At 42.3% G+C, this 19,146-nt stretch overlaps 1 protein-coding gene across 2 annotated transcripts in view; it reads left to right on the top strand.

The window, feature by feature from the left end:
• The window catches only part of LOC308325725 (polyamine-transporting ATPase 13A3-like), a 33,269-nt gene that overhangs the window by 11,337 nt on the left and 2,786 nt on the right, over window positions 1-19,146 (top strand). The window contains exons 6-30 of one of the 2 annotated variants that reach the window (XM_080778384.1): window positions 95-178; window positions 1,416-1,485; window positions 2,432-2,566; window positions 2,835-2,907; window positions 3,429-3,560; window positions 4,631-4,798; window positions 5,172-5,329; window positions 5,915-6,103; window positions 6,281-6,342; window positions 8,190-8,340; window positions 9,472-9,594; window positions 10,422-10,439; window positions 10,548-10,698; window positions 10,998-11,118; window positions 11,557-11,681; window positions 12,344-12,510; window positions 13,807-13,929; window positions 14,768-14,847; window positions 15,114-15,156; window positions 15,368-15,477; window positions 15,670-15,766; window positions 16,622-16,694; window positions 18,145-18,322; window positions 18,556-18,740; window positions 18,923-19,011. In XM_080778384.1, coding sequence (XP_080634510.1) covers window positions 95-178; window positions 1,416-1,485; window positions 2,432-2,566; window positions 2,835-2,907; window positions 3,429-3,560; window positions 4,631-4,798; window positions 5,172-5,329; window positions 5,915-6,103; window positions 6,281-6,342; window positions 8,190-8,340; window positions 9,472-9,594; window positions 10,422-10,439; window positions 10,548-10,698; window positions 10,998-11,118; window positions 11,557-11,681; window positions 12,344-12,510; window positions 13,807-13,929; window positions 14,768-14,847; window positions 15,114-15,156; window positions 15,368-15,477; window positions 15,670-15,766; window positions 16,622-16,694; window positions 18,145-18,322; window positions 18,556-18,740; window positions 18,923-19,011 — 2,905 coding nt within the window. The remainder of the gene's footprint in view (window positions 1-94; window positions 179-1,415; window positions 1,486-2,431; window positions 2,567-2,834; window positions 2,908-3,428; window positions 3,561-4,630; window positions 4,799-5,171; window positions 5,330-5,914; window positions 6,104-6,280; window positions 6,343-8,189; window positions 8,341-9,471; window positions 9,595-10,421; window positions 10,440-10,547; window positions 10,699-10,997; window positions 11,119-11,556; window positions 11,682-12,343; window positions 12,511-13,806; window positions 13,930-14,767; window positions 14,848-15,113; window positions 15,157-15,367; window positions 15,478-15,669; window positions 15,767-16,621; window positions 16,695-18,144; window positions 18,323-18,555; window positions 18,741-18,922; window positions 19,012-19,146) is intronic. The other variant, XM_080778385.1, reaches the window with a different exon arrangement.

Raw genomic sequence — 19,146 nt, 5'->3', positions numbered from 1 at the left:
TCAGTGAACCCTCGCTATGAGTCTGCCCGGCCAGGCTAATTAACTGTTGCACCCCTGGATTGCACATCTAGAGATAAGTGTCATCCTTTTCTAGAGGCCTGGAGGATCTGAAGTTGAGCTGCAGTGACATTCACTCTGACCACAGCTCTGGTCTCAGCACAAAACTGCAGGAATACAGGTACAGTACACTGTTTTGATCCTCCAACACATCCAGTTCACGTGTGGATAAACAGCTCTATAATTTGGCTACTGCTATTAGGGCTTGTCCTCGACTACAGAAATTCTCTGTCACCTGGGTTGCCCAGGCGGAAGCAGTCTCTCAATCAGGGACGCACAGAGAGGGGAGGGGGTCAGCAGAACAAGCCGAACAACACACTGGCCAAAGTTTCAACAGTAAGTAGGGCAGATAAGCTCATATATGGAAGGTAATTGTACATTTTATGAGAAAAGCATGAACATTTCTATAGTGTTTCTATATACTATGAAGTTTGTTTTCAGACGTGGAACCACCCCCCCCCCCCGCCCCAGAAGCAAAGATTTGAGTTGAAAACGTTCGCTCTGAAAGAATATATATTCAAAGATTTGCGCCACATTTTCACGATTTTTTAGTATAACATAATGCTTAAAACACCAAAAGAAGGGGTTCCCGTTCAGAATGGGTTAATTATGTACAAAATAGGTACAATTTAGGAAATAGCTATATTGCTATATCAAGACACTGAACTCTAAGTTATTATGGTTTCCTCTGCCATCGGTGAGTGAGCATGTGCTTTGAAGAATCAGGAAGACTCGAAAGGTGCTATAAATGCATCCCGGAATGATGCACGCTCTGTCATTCCTTGGCTGTATTGCAACATTGATAAACATTTCTGGGATAAAGGCATTCAACTCAATGATAAATACTGTTATGTTATTTGTGGCTGTCCTCCAAGAACCTGTTAGGATGTGAATGTGATACTCTGTAGTCTGTAGACTATTGGGTTTAAATTTTCATTTATTAGAACAAAACTGCCATTTTAACAATATATTATTATATATTATATATATATTATTAATGACCCCTCAAGGTCACCAGAGGTCAGTCAGAAAGTGGTTCCACATTTGAAATCAAACCTTGGGGTATGTAGATGATGTGCTGAAAGTTTCATGCTTTCATCATAATGCACAATTGGTTTGCTTGTCTGCCCCACTGGCACACAGCGCAGGGAAGGACACACAGGGCGGTGTAGAGGCTAAGATCGTGACATAACCATTATACTACTTGCATTGTGTATAATGTACATGATAATATGCATGAGTGTGTGCATACTGTGTACAGAGGGATGAGCTGTGCCAATAAATGTATGCTGTGTCTGCATAAATACGTAACACAAATAAAATAAAAGTGACAATTACCTCCAATTCTCGTTCGACAGGAGGCAGTTTTTTGAGGAAAATGAGATTGCTGTGAGGGTTCCCTCTTTGTTCATACTCCTAATAAAAGAGGTGGGTTTGTAAGATTGAAATAATGTCAAGTTTGATTACATTCAGCTGGATATGATCAAATAGCCTTAAAAATCTGTGAACTGAGCGATGCAACTATACATTTATTGTTGTATTTACTAGGGATGTCGTGATCAGTTTTTTTGCTCCCGATCCGATTCTGATCATTTTATGTTGCGCATCTGCCGATACCGATTCTTCCCGATCCGATATTTATATTTTATAGAACACATTTATGCCATATCACAGTAATACAATATCCCAAATCACAGACAATACCCAGTCTAATATAATGATATGGATATAATATTGATACTAGGGAGTAGGGATGTTCCCCGATCACGATTTTTGGCTCCTGATCTGATTCCGATCATTTGAAAATGACGTGATCGCCCCCGATTTCCGATCACCCGGTCCGATCGGTTACCATGTGGGGGTCCCCATGTGGGGTTGCCGTGAGGGGGTCCCCGGGGGGTAGCACATCTCCGGCCGATAGGTGTGAATGTTTTTGCCGACGTGTTAATGGGGGACCATTTAAAACAAAGGCGGCTTTGCATGCTGTAGTTTGCTACGAAACAGACATTTGCATGCACAAGGGCTGCCAAAGTAGGCTATCTTTTGTTGTTTTTCTTGTTTTTTCGCCCCCCTCTCTTCGAAGTTAAACTGGGCCAGCTCTAAACTGACTGGGCCACGGCCCCCGTGGACCAATGGACCCTACGCCGGTGATAGGGACACACATAGCTGCGTAATGGAGCGAAGGCACCGCTCAAAAAAAGTTACCATATAACCAGTGTTAAATTATCCATTTGTAACTCAGTACACATGATGTAAGCAAATGGATCAGAACTAACTGAACACTAATGACTGTGTAGCATTAGCAATGTTCAATATGTATACAAGGAATCCTCAACGTTCTCTCTCTCTCTCTCTCCCTCTCTTTATCTATCAGGTCTTGAATCCCTTCTACATCTTCCAGCTGTTCTGTGTCATACTGTGGAGTATACAGGATTATTACTACTATGCTGCAGCCATAGTTTTCATGTCTTTCATATCAATCGCTACCTCGTTGTATACGATCAAAAAGGTGGGTGGTGATGGTACAGTATTTCGTATGCTTACACTGCCTCAAAACTGGACCTAAACCATTATTTAAATAGGAGGAAAATACTAAAAGATATGTTTGAGCATCAGCTACAGTAGGTTATTCAACTGCATGCATCATGTAATTCCTTGCTCCAGGTGTATAATTTTTCTTTCATTATTTTTGTTTGATTACGTTAATACATTGTCTCATTACTTTTTCTTTCTTTCTTTTTTTTAACTAAATTGTAACCATCTCTTTTTAATTGCAGCAATATGTAATGTTACACGACATGGTCTCTACTCACAGTGTTGTCCGTGTTTCGCTTTGCAGAGGAAACAAAGGTATGCATTGGTGGAAAGTAACTTTTACTTTACTTGAGTATTTCCCATTTTTATACTTTTCACTACATCTCAGAGGCAAATGTACTTTTAACTGCATTGCAGTTATTTGACAGCTTTAGTTATTACAAAAGGATGTAGATTGTTAATTACAAAATTATTAATACAAAACATTCAACAATACAAAACGAATACATTATTATAGGTGAATCTACACAAAGTAATTTAAATCTGCCCCATATTTACCAACTGCAACATTAAAGTGATGAACTGATTAATGCATTACTAATTTCAGTCCACTAATATTATTTATTGACTTATATCATGAATTAAACACTATTTCAAGAATAGTGGTGCTTGTAGATTGGCTATTTTCACTATTTGAAAAATTCTGAAACATTTTACAAGGTTTATATTTATTGATGAAAATCGTTTTTTGTGTGTGTGTGTGTGTGTGTGTGTGTGTGTGTGTGTGTGTGTGTCTGTGAGCGACCTACTTATTTGTTGACGTCTGTTGATTACAGATACGGAGGAAGCCATGTCCACGGACCTGGTCCCCGGTGATGTCATCGTTATTCCAGCCAATGGGATGATCATGCCGTGTGACGCTGTGCTGATCCATGGAACCTGCATTGTGAACGAGAGCATGCTGACAGGTTCACTTTCTCATACATGATTACTTTACAACACCATGGTTCATTGAAGGGATTCCATGGGGTGGTCCCCAGCTGAATGGTTGATACTTCGGTTCCATTTGTACACTTAAATTGATAGGCCTACTGCAGATTTGACGGTATAGATTGGGTTCTCAGTCAGAGATAAAAATCATATCAAATGGCACTGAGTCTGACACTATTGCATATCAAACTGGGGGACTGTGAGAATGACTGTCTTAGCAGTTGGAATGCAGTAACCTGCAGCCTGTTATACCAAGCTGCAGCTAATGAGCCTGGACTGCTCCATTTACAGGGGTGTATTCAAACTCTAAAACATACATAAATGAACATACAATAAATACATGAACCCACATCATACCAAACTCTTAAGAACTACAACAATAATGAGTCTGTATCCCTTTTCACACCACACTACAACATGAATAACATACATCAATAGCAAAAGCACATCACAACTCCCCCTCTGTACTGACATCCGGACCATGGTCCAGCCCAATCTACTGAAACACAATAAAACTCAACAATAAGACCTCACAATACAAACATATCAGACGTCACACTGATGCATGCGTGCGCAGTCCGGCAGCACAAGAACCCCAACTCTCAAAAGATGCAATGGAAAAGTTCTAACTGCACTCACGTGTAAAAGAAATTCCCCATCAATGTTTGTAAACAAATAATTGGTCTATTACACTCTCTCCATATTGCACTAAGATGAACTGTGCAAATTAATTTTAAGTGCAAATGTGCTGTGCAAATGTCATTCAATAAATAAGGGTTATATGTGCAAACATGAGTAACTGTCTCTGTCTCTGTTACAGGGACCTTGACATTAAAAAGGTTGTGGATCACTGGACTAATTAACCACTTTTTATACAGTACTACATCGTACGATGGTGTCGCACGGTGACAATAGCCAATCTATAACGCTTTGCAGTGCCACACATTAAGCATTAGCATTTAGTGACCTTATAGTGAGCTTAAAGATCTAGGAAAAAAATATGATAATTGATTTTTATATTTCTCGTTTATGTTCTTGTGAACTCCAGGCGAGAGTGTGCCGGTCACTAAGACCAGCCTGCCAGGCTCGGGCCAGGACGGAACCAGAACCTACGACTTGGAGGAGCACAAGAGACACACACTGTTCTGTGGAACCTACGTTATCCAGACACGCTTCTACACCGGAGAGCTAGTCAAGGCTGTGGTGGTCAGAACCGGTGAGAAGGACGATCCATATGAGTGATACAGTATGTTCTTTCAAGGCTCTGCAACGACACAGCTACCCTGGTCAAGTGGTGTATGGATGAGCCCTTACCGGTGTGGTTAGGGTTTTACATAACTTAAAAAGATCAAGATATCTACATACACATAGCATAAGACCAGCAGATACACAGTATATACAGTACATGATGTTAAGCATTAGGTGAGAAAGTGGTAACACATTGGTAGGTCCAGGTAGCGGCAGGTGTGCATGATCAAACATAAGGTACAAAATAATCCAGGGTGGAAACTGTAGGCTACCTGTTAAAAAGAATCCACATGGGAGGTCTACAGGGAAAGCAAAGACCTAACTAGTCTTGTTCCCCTCAGGGTTCAGTACAGAAAAAGGCCAGCTGGTTCGTTCCATTCTCTACCCCAAACCCACCGACTTCAAGCTTTACCGGGACGCCTACCTGTTCCTGCTGTGTCTGGTGGGCGTGGCAGGGATCGGCTTCATCTACACCATTGTACTCAGCGTCATGTACAAGGTACCACCCCTCGTCCCATCAACAGGAACCAGCCCATGGCACGCTAGCTAGCCTATGGCAGTGGTTCTCAAACTTTTTCATGTCAAGGACCCCCAAATGAATTTGTATGTGGAGTTGGACCCTAGTGTTAGGTAGGACACCTAGTGGTTGACAAGTAATACTACTGGCTGAAGAAAAGACCCTAGTGTTAGGTAGGACACCTAGTGGTTGACAAGTAATACTACTGGCTGAAGAAAAGGAGGCACTGGAGCAACTCAGATAAAAAGCATTGCTGGGACTTGCAGGGTTAATATCATCATAGCTGTATTGAAATTTTCTCTCTCACACACACACACACACACACACACACATTTTCAGACATTTTCAAAAATATTATATATAGCAGCTCTACAGTCGACCGAGATAGAGTTCAAAAGTACAATATTATAGTACATCATATTGTAGCACAGAGAAAGTCATGTGCTTCAAAAAATAATGTTTTAACTACTGTACAGAGAGTACTGTTCACCACTGGACAAGACAGGCAACGGTCAGATTGCAGCTTTAAACATATTTATCTGTAGTTTCATTCTCTGCGTCAACCAGGTTCCAACGAAAACCATCATCATTGAATCTCTGGAGATTATTACCATCGCTGTGCCACCAGCGTTGCCAGCAGCCATGACGGCCGGCATCGTCTACGCCCAGAGGCGTCTGAAGCGCGTTGGCATTTTCTGCATCAGTCCGCAGAGGATTAACATGTGCGGCCAACTCAACCTGGTCTGCTTTGACAAGGTAACTTCACCACTTTACATCTGGAGGCCCTGTTTTGAACATGTGTCGTTATATGTGAAGAAATGTGCAAAAAACAGTGAAAAAAATAGCAGATCTACCGTACAAGCTCACAACACGTTAATGTCTTCCCTTTTAGTTTGTGGGTTTTAGTTGTTATTGTCTTGTCTTCTGCATCAGACTGGCACACTAACAGAAGATGGCTTGGACCTGTGGGGCATTCAGAGAGTTGAAGATGGAAGGTAGGGACAATTTCTCTCTGACTGACAGTTCAGTTACTTTTATTAGCAGTGATTAGCAGTGCATCTCTAAATTATCACATTTAGAGATGCATCGGAGGCATTTCCATTACTGGCATTGGTATCAGTACCAACTCTAATCTTATTTTTAGCCTGCATTGCATGGATACAGTTAACATGGGAATAATAGTGTTATCCGAGAGTGTTAAAATTGGCAACATGTTCAACCAGATCTCTCTATTTTGGACATGACATTATGGGTGAAAATGGTAAGAAATAGCAGATCTACAGTACAAGCTCTCACTCTGTCCCCATTGTGAGCTTATAGATCAATTAAACATTTGATAAGCGGGCTTAACTTCACACGTTTTGAACCTTCTTCATAATGGTCCCCACAAACTATATTATAAGATGGCAACATTTCTGTGTACTGTGTACTTACTCTGTGTCTCAGAGGAGGGCTGTGGACAGTTCTGAAACATGTCTACAAGTGACAGCATCAGTAGGCAGTTTGGGCATTTCAAACAAGATTTCAAACTTTTTTGTTTAGGGGGCGCCTGCTGGCCAAGTGGTCCAGGCTGTCACACTCTGTACTGAGTGCGGGTAGAATATGCCATAGGTACTGGAATTAGTCCTCAAAAAGTCACAGAAAAAATCCCCAGGTACTCAAAAATACTCCTACTGAAAAACGTTTTCCACTTAGTTGGAATATATTCAAAAGTATTGACAAAGTCAGTGGTGCAATCAAATTGCTTTTATTCACCTCAATAGTGTCCAGTGAGAAAAATGGAGGTAGTTTCCGTCAAACAAAGTACACCTAAACTGGCCAGGTGGGCTACAGGTCTTCTCTCTCCAGGATCAGCCCTTCCATGACTCCTGGGCAGTGGCAGGTTTCCTGCTTATAAAGGCCAGGCCCCTCCCACTACTAGACCAATCCATCCCTGTCTGAAACTTAAGTTACATCCCAGTCTAGCCCATGTCCAAAGACAATATATAACTCCCAAAATGGTACAAATGCCATGTAGTCTAACAATAACAATATTGACCATTTTACTCAAACAAGTATTCAGATAATAACAATAATCTTCTCTTTAACAAAACCCCACAGTTGGTATGGTCCACTCATGGACCAATCATATAAGGCCCCCTCCATATAAGGCCGCCTGAGTCACTCCTTGGTGCTTTGCCTCTGCCCAGAAGTCAGGGAATACTGTGGTAAAACAAAGAAACAAAAGTCATACCCTTGATACACACAATAGTGAATAATAAAGAAAATTAACAATACATGTGGACAACAGCACAGGAACAATGTTAAACCAGTTTTTGTGTGTGCACTCACCAAACTAATGAACAGGGCCCTGGCTATTGTGTCATGGTGTATTGTAGTGGAGTGTTATAAGTGTGATCATTGTGATGTGCTGTTAGTGGCAGGGTGAACTGCCACACAGGCGCATGCCACATACAATATAGGCTTTGGCCTGTTCGAGTCCCGTTCATGACGACCTTTGCTGCGTGTCTCTCCCCTTCACTCTCTCCCTCTTCACTCTTTCCTGTCTATCTTCACTTAATGCTATCAATAAAGGCAGAAAACCTAAAACAAATCTTTAAAAAAAAGAAAAAACTTTTTGTTTAGGGTTTTTCATTTATTATTATTAATAAGAACACTGGCATCTATTTCATCATGCTTATTTCATTGGCTGACAGTAATGAGACACAGAGTGAGTACACAGACATTGTGCCATCTTATAATGGACATTAATGAGGACCAATAATGTATGACGGTAAGGCTGAAAATGGGTGAAGCGGTCCTTGAAGTTGTTAAATGATCTCCAGATTTTGCTGTGTTGTAGCTTCTCTCCCCCAGAGGTTGACGCAGCTAAAGAGACTCTGGTTAACACAACGTTCGTGGCCTGCATGGCTACCTGCCACTCACTGACCAAGATAGAGGGAGAGCTCTCCGGAGACCCACTGGATCTCAAGATGTTCAGTGCTACAGGCTGGGTATGGCAGTGGTTCTTTTTCATGTCAAGGCCTTACATGGCCTATACAAGACTTGGATAGATATTTTTAAAATATTCTAAATGTTCTCCATTTCTTTCAGGATCTTTTTGAAAATATCAGATCTACAAGCTTGCAATGTGTCTTGCGTCTAATAGATCAGCTATTTCAAATAGCCAACGTATCAAGATTTGAAGTGGTTAAACCGATTGCTTTCGAAAAATCATTTTGTCAAGGACCCCCGGGGATCCCGGAGACCACTTTGAAAACTACTGTAACAGGCCTGGCTGTAAGCTGACATTCCTCTGTCACGCTCCTGGTTACTAATCTGCTCTTGAATTTATGCTGTTCTAAAACTCACTGCCTCGGCATGGCGGGGCTGACCTGGAATGGCTACAGTCAGGTACCATGGAGACCTCATGGTTGGGTGATTCTCAACCATTTAAATTCCTAGGATCCCGAGGTTGATATGCACCACCCCCATTAGATACAATCTGTATCTCTGGGACCCCGAGGTTGATATGCACCACCCCCATTAGATACAATCTTTATCTCTGGGACCCCGAGGTTGATATGCACCACCCCCATTAGATACAATCTTTATCTCTGGGACCCCGAGGTTGATATGCACCACCCCCATTAGATACAATCTTTATCTCTGGGACCCCGAGGTTGATATGCACCCCCATTAGATACAATCTGTATCTCTGGGACCCCAAACTACACTGTGAAATCCTCAGTGTTAATTTAACTCTGAAGATTGTACAAATGAAACCAAAATGGTCAGATAAACATCCATTTGGTTCCACTTATTATTTATCCAGGGAACGCCTCAAGGTTCCCTGGTGGTCCCTAGTTGACACTCCTCACCTTACTGAAGTAGAGAAGTTAATTTGACTTTATGGGCTGTATTTTGCGTGTCTAAAGACCTGGAGGCGTGATCAATGCTCTTTGGCCACTCAGAATAGCCAAGTGGCATTGATCACGCCTCCAGGTCTTTAGTTTACTCAAGTTAGGGAATAAGACCTGGTACTTAAGACACGCAAAATACAGCCAAATATGTGATATTCTAAATGACAGTGCATATCCAATATCAACAAATTTAGGTTCTGGATGTATTTTTGTTTTTAATAGATCCTAGAGGAATCCACAGAGGAGGAGACTGCTCTGCATAACCCCATAATGCCTACAGTTGTGCGCCCCCCCAAGCAGGTGCTCCCCGAAGCCCACCAGAACGTCAACAAATCCCAGAACATGGTATAGCTTTCTCTGTCACATTATTTTGTCTTTGTAATGGTCTTTTTTTAATTCTTCTTAATTCTTCAAGCCAACAGTAACGATTGCATTATTCATTGTGCATAAGCTACAGTGGTAGGTAACCTTTTCAGGCATATAATAATTTTGGTTAGCTGACAGTGAAAAGCACCATTGCTTTTGCGCAGTGTTGATTCTGACAGCAAATTTAGATTTTATTTTAGTCAGTCCTTTGAATAAAATGTCATTTAGTTTTAGTTATATTGCAGTCATCTGAAATGTTTTGGTGTCAGTCTAGTTTTAGTTAGTTAGTTAATCTACAGTTGATTTTGTCGACAAAAAGTATTTTGGCAGGCCTTGATGGCATCGTAATGGCTGATTTGCATTGGCTTTGTTGCATGCTGAAAATAGCCGATCTACAAGCTAGAAGCTGGATCTCTTCTCCACTAGTCCCTCCATAACATTTTATACTAGTTTAAGTTTGTTTGACGAAATGTCAATATATTTATTTGTCTTTATTTTAGTCATCATAGCCTACCGCCGACCGGTAGTTTTTATTTAACTTTTATGTAGTTCTAATAATAAAGGCTAAAAAAGGATGAGTCAATAATTTAATGTCAATAATAAATGTAAGATCAATTCTGACTATCTGGGATGAAAGGTTTTATGCACATCAAACAATTATGGGTTAGTTTTTGATCAACTCACTTGATCACCTCAATTGCTGATCAAGTGGTCGATCAAATGAGGTGGTTGCTCTCAACCCTGCTATAGACAGTGCTGTTACACTAGAGACAGCTTTGAATTAAAGCTGTCCTATTTATTTTCAGGAGCTGTCTGAATTGTCAGTAAGTAGCATCTTTGGTTTTCTCTTCACAGAGAATGTCATAATAATTCCACATTGTAGTTGTGAAGGACACAGTGATACAATAATGTCTTAACTTCTTGCTCCACAGTTGTTTGAGATCGGCATTGTGCGTCAGTTCCCGTTCTCCTCGGCCCTCCAGAGGATGAGCGTTGTGGTCAGGAGGCTGGGGGAGAAACGCATGGATGCCTACCTCAAGGGGGCGCCAGAGGTTGTGACCAGCCTCTGCAGAGCAGACACAGGTCAGAGCTTGAATAAACACTCACAGATGTTTAGTTTGGAATATCTCCTACTTTCTTTTGATAAATCTAAATGGCCAAATGATTAACACATTCATTCATTTGAAAACGATCTATTTAAGCACTTAAGTATAATTTATACTTTCTTACATTTTTTCAAAGTAAATGAAAACTAGGTTTGAATGTGGTTCATGTCAATCGTTATCTCTTCCCTTCTAGGTTGCCAGACCTTATCGATAATTGACCTAGGTTTTAGCAGCATTCTACCTTTGTGTGTCCTATCTGTCTTTGTGTGTTTCCAGTCCCAGACAGTTTTGCAGAGACCCTGGAAAGCTACACGGGCCAGGGCTTCAGGGTTATTGCCCTGGCACATCGACAGCTGGAATCCAAACTCTCCTGGCACAAAGTCCAGAGCCTTAACAGGTACATCCACTACAGATATCGCTCTGCTGTCTTTCCCAGGAGAATGCACCTCTTTATCCCCCTCACATTAGACACTAATCTCAACAAACGTGGAACCTGGAACCCCCTCAAGGACCAGCATGTTCCATGTTCCATGTTCCAGGTTGAGAACCACTGAATTAAATGACAAAATAATGGTAATGAATGGTAAATTGTCATATATTTCATCAAACAAGGAACCTTCCATCTCCCAAACAGTAGCTGTAACTCCTGAGCCACCACTGCTTACATCCATACTCCATTACAAACAAAGTCAAATTTAATGAGTTCCTGTATTTTCATATTCAAAATGTGTCCTTTGTGACACCCTTTCTACCGTGGCTCAGATTGTGTATTTTCTCTTGTGTACTTTGCGTGGGATTCGTGAGGCTGATGAAACCTTTGGTCTGTTCCTCGCAGAGACGTATTAGAGACCAACATGGAGTTCCTCGGCCTGATCATCATGCAAAACAAACTGAAACAAGAGACCGCTGGGGTTTTACTGGAACTACGACAAGCTAACATCCGTACCTTGATGGTTACAGGTAGCTTGGACCTACAGGACTATTATCCACTGTGTATGAGAGTCTATAGAGTATACAATAGCAATTTACCATTTAGACTTGCAAGATCAGAGTAAATGGTATGAATCCTAGTCAACAAACGACCAAGAAAAACAATGAAGTGCTACAAAGTTTCTAGGACACCAGGTAAACATCTGTCTAAAGAGCATGCTATCTAATTAACATAATATGTGAACAATAACCAGCATACACCTGCATCTAACATCTATATAAAATAAAATATAAAGCAATAAGAAGGGACAAAAGGAATGAGGAGTGCTTGGGGTGAGGTAGAGTATATGAACTAAGAGGTGAATGTTCAAACGGTGGTGGAAAATTGGGAGTTAAGCGTGTGTGTGTGCGTGTGCACGTGCATGCGTTTGTGTGTGTGTGTGTGTGTGTGTGTGTGTGTGTGTGTGTGTGTGTGTGTGTGTGTGTGTGTGTCTGTCTGTGTGCGAGTGTGTGTGTGCATGCATTGCACGTGTGTGTGTGTGTGTGTGTGTGTGTGTGTGTGTGTGTGTGTGTGTGTGTGTGTGCTCGCACGTGCATGCGTGTGTGGCAGTGTGCGCCTTGCAATCGCGTCAATAACCCTTTTCCCTGTTTTGCACCCTCCTGCATGTCCTCATGCTTAATTTCTTGGCTAGGAGACAATATGTTGACAGCTATATCAGTAGCGAGAGACTGCGGGATGATTCGTCCACATGAGAGGGTCATCATAGCAGACGCTTTTCTCCCCAAAGACACGCAGCCTGCTAGCATCAGTTGGCGTTACAGCGAGAACCCTGCCCACCTTCCCGATAAGAACAGTCAGGTGAGCTGGAAACAACACCGAGCCAAATAGACCTGGTCTGCTCCATGTTTAAGGTCAAGTTTACTTGCTTCCCTGCAACGGTTTTCAGCCGTAAGCCCTTCTGAAGAGCCACCAGCTGATTTGGTGAACCGTAAGTAACAATCAAAATATTGAATGACAATCACAATGTGGAAGCAAAGCGTTGCCACTTGCCAGGCGACGGAGATACCAAGAACCGGTAAAAATGATACTAGTGATGCTGGATGCATTAAAACACTAATAGCTGTTCAATCACTGTTGTCCTAGGACTTAAATGTCTTTTTTTTTTGCAGAAAATGAGTTAAAAGGCGGTGGACATTCAAAAATAAATATCCACAGACAATTATGTCATTATGAGCTGTCTGCTTCTGAACAGTTGTGATGTCATTATGAGTCGTCTGCTTCATTAGTAGGAATATCTACAGTAGACAAGCATGGCCCTGAACTAATGTGAGAACAATGGAATTATTATAGCATGCTAACTTTCCTGGAATAGAAAGCCTGCCGTTTCTTTTAGCTTGGATTCCCCATCGATGATGTCACTGGTAGGCAGGTTTCTGAACTGTCCACAGACACAGACGGAGTAAACAAAAATGGTACAATATTATAATGAGCATTCGTGAGGACTATATGCAGATAGGTTAAAACAATTCTCTCCCTCCCACTCCCCCACAGTCCCTCCCACACACACACACACACACACACACACACACACACACACACACACACTCCTCTGCCCCACTCACTCCCATTTGTTAGTGGCTTGGAGGCTACTTGTGGGGAGGGGGCGAGGCATTCTGAGCTTGAACAGCTGTAGTGAGTTACTGCTGTCCACAACATTCACCAAAAGTGTACCATTCCCATCCATGGTTTTGGCTTTTCAGACAGCAGTTTTATTTGCACAATTACTGAAAAATCCGCACTGTGTCTGCATTTTCTTGCGTTCACACATCCCCACCCCACCCCCCATATTTGCACAGTGAACTCGCTGGTTTCTGTATTCTCAAAGCAGGCTGAAAACAAAGGCACATTTGCAAGTGTAAAGACCACGTTGCATTGCCTCTGTACCTTAAAATGGCAGAAATGGCCATACCATGCTCTTACCACTCTGGTACATTGTCGTGATAAACCGCTCAACCTTTGTTGTTAAGAAAATTTGAGTTCTTCTTCCATCACTGCACCTACTGTATGACCATGCAGTTTACAGTTTCTCCACCTGGCATTCTTCTTTTAACACACAGATGTTGATGTGACTTTGTCTCTCCACTCTTCCTCCAGACAGTGGAGTTGGACCTTGAGCATGGTTTCTGTGGGAACGGACAAGACCAGAGTTACCACTTCGCTGTCACCGGCAAGGCCTTCGCTGTCATCACTGAGCACTTCCCACAACTGCTACAGAAGGTAGTGGTTTTGTCTGTATACTTTTTACAGCAACACTCCTACAAAATGGCATGCTCTGAGTGCGTGCGTATTTTATCATAATGTTGTATACCTTTTGAAATATTAAACTTTATAAAACTTTGATTTTATACTGGAAGTCAAAGGAGGTCAGATTGGGCTGAAACATTGCACAAAATATGGAGATGACTGACATGAGAATATTAGTCGAGGACCTGGCTAAGATATGTATGCACTTACTTTAGGAGAGAATATCGCAACTGTTCTTGACTATTATGACCCTGCGAACAACTTGGGAACCTTGAACAATTCTCTATCCAGGGGTGAAATACCCGAAAATGACCACAGCCTTTTAAAAATGACCGCTACTTCAATCATCTTCTAAACCGTCGGAGCTACAGATTTTTTATATGGATGTCATAGACTGGCCACTGAAATTCAAAGATCGACGTGGAAACCTTGCCTTTATTCGAAAAAGAAGTATATTGATAAATAACTAAATACATTTACTTAGCTACATTTACTTATACTATAGCATAAGGAAAGGTTTATTTTTTGGAGATGGCTCTCATAATGCAACAGAAAAGAAGAAACGAGCAATATCAATCTGTATACAGTTACAGTATATGCAGTTTACTGCGTGCATGGCTCACGAAGATTCACAGTAAGAAAGAAATAGCCAGCACTCCGAAGTCCTTCTGATACTTTGAATTCATATGCGCACGGACAGGCACAGCAAACATGGATGCGTTTCTGCGTCCAGCCTTTCTGATCTAGTATTCCTAAACAGGATATTATGGTATCTTGTTGTTGTGATTCTGTCCACATGGGGGCGGTGCAGCTGGTGCTGAGAGCCACAGTGTTTGCCCGCATGGCTCCGGACCAGAAGACTCAACTGGTGGAGATCCTGCAGAATGTGGAGTGAGTCTCTCAGCATCTTGATGCTTTTGACGATTGTACAAATTGTCATGAAAATTGCTGAGAGCTTGTAGATAGGCTATATTGGCTATTTTACTAACTTTTGACATAAAAAAAAAATGTATAGGCCTATTAGGAATGCCAGGATGAAAGCGGTTAAATAATGTTAACTATGTGTTATTTTAAGTGTGAAAATATTGTTTTACGGATTATGTAATTTGATTGTAGATTGTATATTAAATGTTTGACCCCCTTTCTTCACATTTTAGCTACACTGTTGGAATGTGTGGTGATGGTGCTAACGACTGTGGTGTAAGTATCGACTGGCTTGTAATAAGTATCTATATAAACATTATTACAATCCCTTATATACATCATCTATCCTAGACGGACGACAAAAACAGAGGTTAAACAATATATATATATATATATATATATGCTTTGTTTAACCTCTGTTTTTGTCCCTGCACCTCTGTATGCCTGTCTGTCTCTCCCTCTCTCTTTATCTCTCTCTCCCTCTCAGGCCCTGAAGAGAGCCCACAGTGGAATCTCTCTATCAGAGCTTGAAGCATCGGTGGCCTCACCCTTCACCTCCACCACCTCAAACATCTCCTGTGTCCCCAACCTCATCAGGTAGCTCAGTGCAGTGGATAATGGATCGCTCAAATCACCCAATGTGTTTGGTTGATATTGGTATAATAACCATGGTAGTATAACAGGATTTCCACCTAAAGCCTAGTTAACTCATCCTTTTGTGAACTCTGTTAAGCTTCTCTGCCCACTGTACGATGATGTACACACACAGTAACAAACTTGTGTGTCCAGGGAGGGTCGAGCGGCTCTCATCACATCATTCTGCGTGTTCAAGTTCATGGCTCTCTACAGTATTATCCAGTACCTCAGTGTGACGCTGCTCTACTCTGTAAGTAAGACATGCCGTTTGACTCAACACATATTTGGTACAATGTGTTTGAGAGGTATTTGTAGGCGGTACAATGTCATAGTACAGTATGTGTGAGATACAGTATTTTGCGACTACATGTGTAACTTTTTTTTAAGATGAGTATTTTGGCTTTTCTGCCATTGTTGATAGTATCAAGTGAAGATTGACAGGAAGAGGGGGGGAGAGAAGGGGAGAGACATGCAGCAAAGGTCGTCATGAACGGGACTCGAACACGCAACACGCTGTCAGGCCAAAGCCTATATGTGGCATGCGCCTGGACCACTTGGTCAGCAAAGACTAAAGAAAATGTGCAATTGAATAAAATAAAACTCAAAAACCAAACAAACATCTTAAATCATCTGAGAGGCAAAGGGTCAACCTCTCCCCATGGCAGCCTGCACTCCTACTGAGCTGTTTCCCTTATATACTCTGCAGACTCCACCCTTCCATTATCAACCAACCACGTATTATAGCAATCCACCCAAGATGCTCCCCATGTTAGTTATTTACTGTCACGGTCACTAGTATAATAACTGTGTCCCCTTTATATGTTTTATGGAGTATTTGCTACAGTACATTTGCACTTTGCATTGACCCATTCTAACTATTAGGCATTCTAGTGGCAGTAAGGGGTAAGTCTCTTGCTCAGGGACACTTTGGGGGCAAAGTGATGACCTTACGATTCCCAGACAGCCTCTCTACCCACTCAGCTATGACCAAGCTGGGGTTTAAGTGGTTAAGGGTGTCAAAATAATAGTAACAAAAAAACAACGTCTCTACATTGAATCACAATGCATGCACACACTGTTGTTTAAATGTCTGCTACTGCCACAGATGCTGAGCAACTTGGGAGATTTCCAGTTCCTTTTCATCGACCTTGCCATCGTTCTCATCATTGCCTTTACAAGTGAGTGTGGAGATCTGCCATCTGGGTCTTGTATTCTCCGCGTTGCTGCAGCACGTCCGCTGTAAAATCCTCGTAGAATCTTATTTTGTGGCCGTTGTATTCCAAGGAACCACGCTTGCGTGCCTCTCGCATTACTAGTTCCTTGAGTTGGAAATGATGAAAGCAAACGAGGACGCTGCGAGGCCTATCCTTGGGGCCGGGCTTAGCAGCACTGGTGCGATGTGCCCTGCAAAGCTCAGGGGGCGAGGGCAACACATCCACTCCCAGAACATCCATAAACATTTGAGAAAAAAAGGTTGTTGGACGTGTCCCTTCTAACGATTCCGGCATTCCCACAACGCGGACATTGGACCTCCTGCTGTGTCCCTCTAAACTGGACATCTTTGTCTTCATCCATTGGTTGTCGTGTAGTAGCTTAGCATTAGCCGTTTCTAGCTGCTCAAAACGTTGTGCAATCGTCTCGCCGTTGGTTTCGAGATTCCTTATGCTCTCACCTTGGTTGACCACAGTGGCCTTCATATTGTCAATTTTCTTCTCCAGGGTGGTAAACGCTGACTTGATGTCCCCCGCGAGTGCTTCTCTTTGTTGATCTAGCAGTGCAGCTATTTGGGCCATAGTCACAGGACCCGGAGCAAGCGAAGTAGTCATGGCGGCGGCTGTGTCTTCGTTGTCCCCTGCCGGCTTCTTACTCCCGCTGCCGCTGGGGTGTTTGCTTCTCTTTTTCCCCGTGCCCGACATGTAGGCTATGTTAGAGGCTTCGATTTACTCACAAAAAAATAACTTTTGATGAACGATATATAGGGCTAAAGTAGGATATTAAACTGTGTTTGATGGGAGCGGTGAAACGTGCGTCTACTCCGATATCCTGCGCATGCGCTCTCCCTAAGTGAGTGTGGACACCTTTCCTGGGCCTGACAAACTATTAGCTATGGCACTTGAGTTCAGGGACCACTTGCAACAGAATCCCCCCAAAAATGTAAAAATACATTTATCTCAGATTCTTTTCCCAGATTGCGTTTTTGGTCAAAACAAGCTATATTCAACAGCTTGACTAAAGAACCGATGATCGTCTTTACAAAATGTATTTTCCGGGTGAAGAGATCTGCTATTTTTGCTGAATGTTTGCCAGTTTTTGTCGTATGTTAGGCTATTGTGACATGAAATAGGGACACTAGGGTTCATATGGTTAATATTGATTGATTGATTGATTGATTGATTGATTGATTGATTGATTGATTGTTAGGCACAACAAATAACTAAAACAGGTACAGTAAAGGCTATACAATTCATCAACAGAGCATTATAACACATGAGTGTCATCAACAACTACAAATAGCTACAGGGGAGAAAATGGGATAATGGTGGTAGAATATCCTCTAAGTCTAGTTTTTGAAAGAAACCAGTTATTCATCCAATATTCAATATAGCAACTGTTTATCTGTGTGTTTAGTGAGTCTGAACCCAGCCTGGAAGGAGCTGGTGCGTCGCCCACCTCCGTCCAGTCTGATCTCCGGACCGCTCCTCTTCTCAGTTCTAACCCAGATCATCACCTGCCTGGTCTTCCAGGTTCTGGCTTACCTCCTGGTCCGACGCCAGAGCTGGTATGAGATATGGACGCCCCAGTCAGAGTGAGTGATGTTTATTGTGATATTTTCAGTCAGTTTTGTATTTCTTGCTAAATTAAACGTGCGTGGTGGTCATTCCACTCACATTTCTCTCCACCATTTCTCCATTTCTCTTCTCATCTATCCAACCCCCCCTCCCTCCTCTCTCGTCTCTCTTTATCCCTCCCTCTCTCTGTTTCTCTCCACCCCCCCCCCCCCCCCCCCCACCCCCCTAACTTTCTCTCTTTCAAACACAGTGCTTGTAACGTCTCTCACACTGGCCTGTCCCACCACCACATCAACGTGACCTCCCCCGTTGACCACAAGAACATCAGGAACTACGAGAACACCACTCTGTTCTACGTCTCCTCCTTCCAGTATCTGGCCGTGGCCATTATCTTCTCCAAGGGGAAGCCCTTCCGAGAGCCAAGCTATAAGAACTGTAAGTCCTTACGAAGATAACACCGACTGCACACTGCCGGCTTTCTGAACGCCTCAGTTTGATATACATTAGGCCACGGACCCTGATTTCCCGGGACCCCACATTGAGAACCAGTGATCTACTGTTATGTATAAATGGAAAGATAGCAGTAATACCACTTTTTTCCCCCCTCATTTCACAAGGGCCATTTATGCTGACTTGTCTGTGTCTCTACGTCTTCCTGTTCCTCATCATGCTGTTTCCTGTCCCTGATATCGACAACTTCCTGGAGGTAAACCGCATTGCACTCATACGTGCCTTTGTTCAGTTTACTATAACTTATGACGTGACAGATTTGTGGAGCAACCCCAAACATTGCAACAGTAGCAGCATAATCTTTGAATTTGAGATATCCCCCACACTATAC

Source organism: Protomyctophum bolini (assembly GCF_963924005.1).
Source record: "Protomyctophum bolini genome assembly, chromosome: 12".
NCBI lineage: Eukaryota > Metazoa > Chordata > Actinopteri > Myctophiformes > Myctophidae > Protomyctophum > Protomyctophum bolini.
Note: the sequence above shows the minus strand (reverse complement) of the source record. Positions and strands in the feature narration are given on the sequence as shown.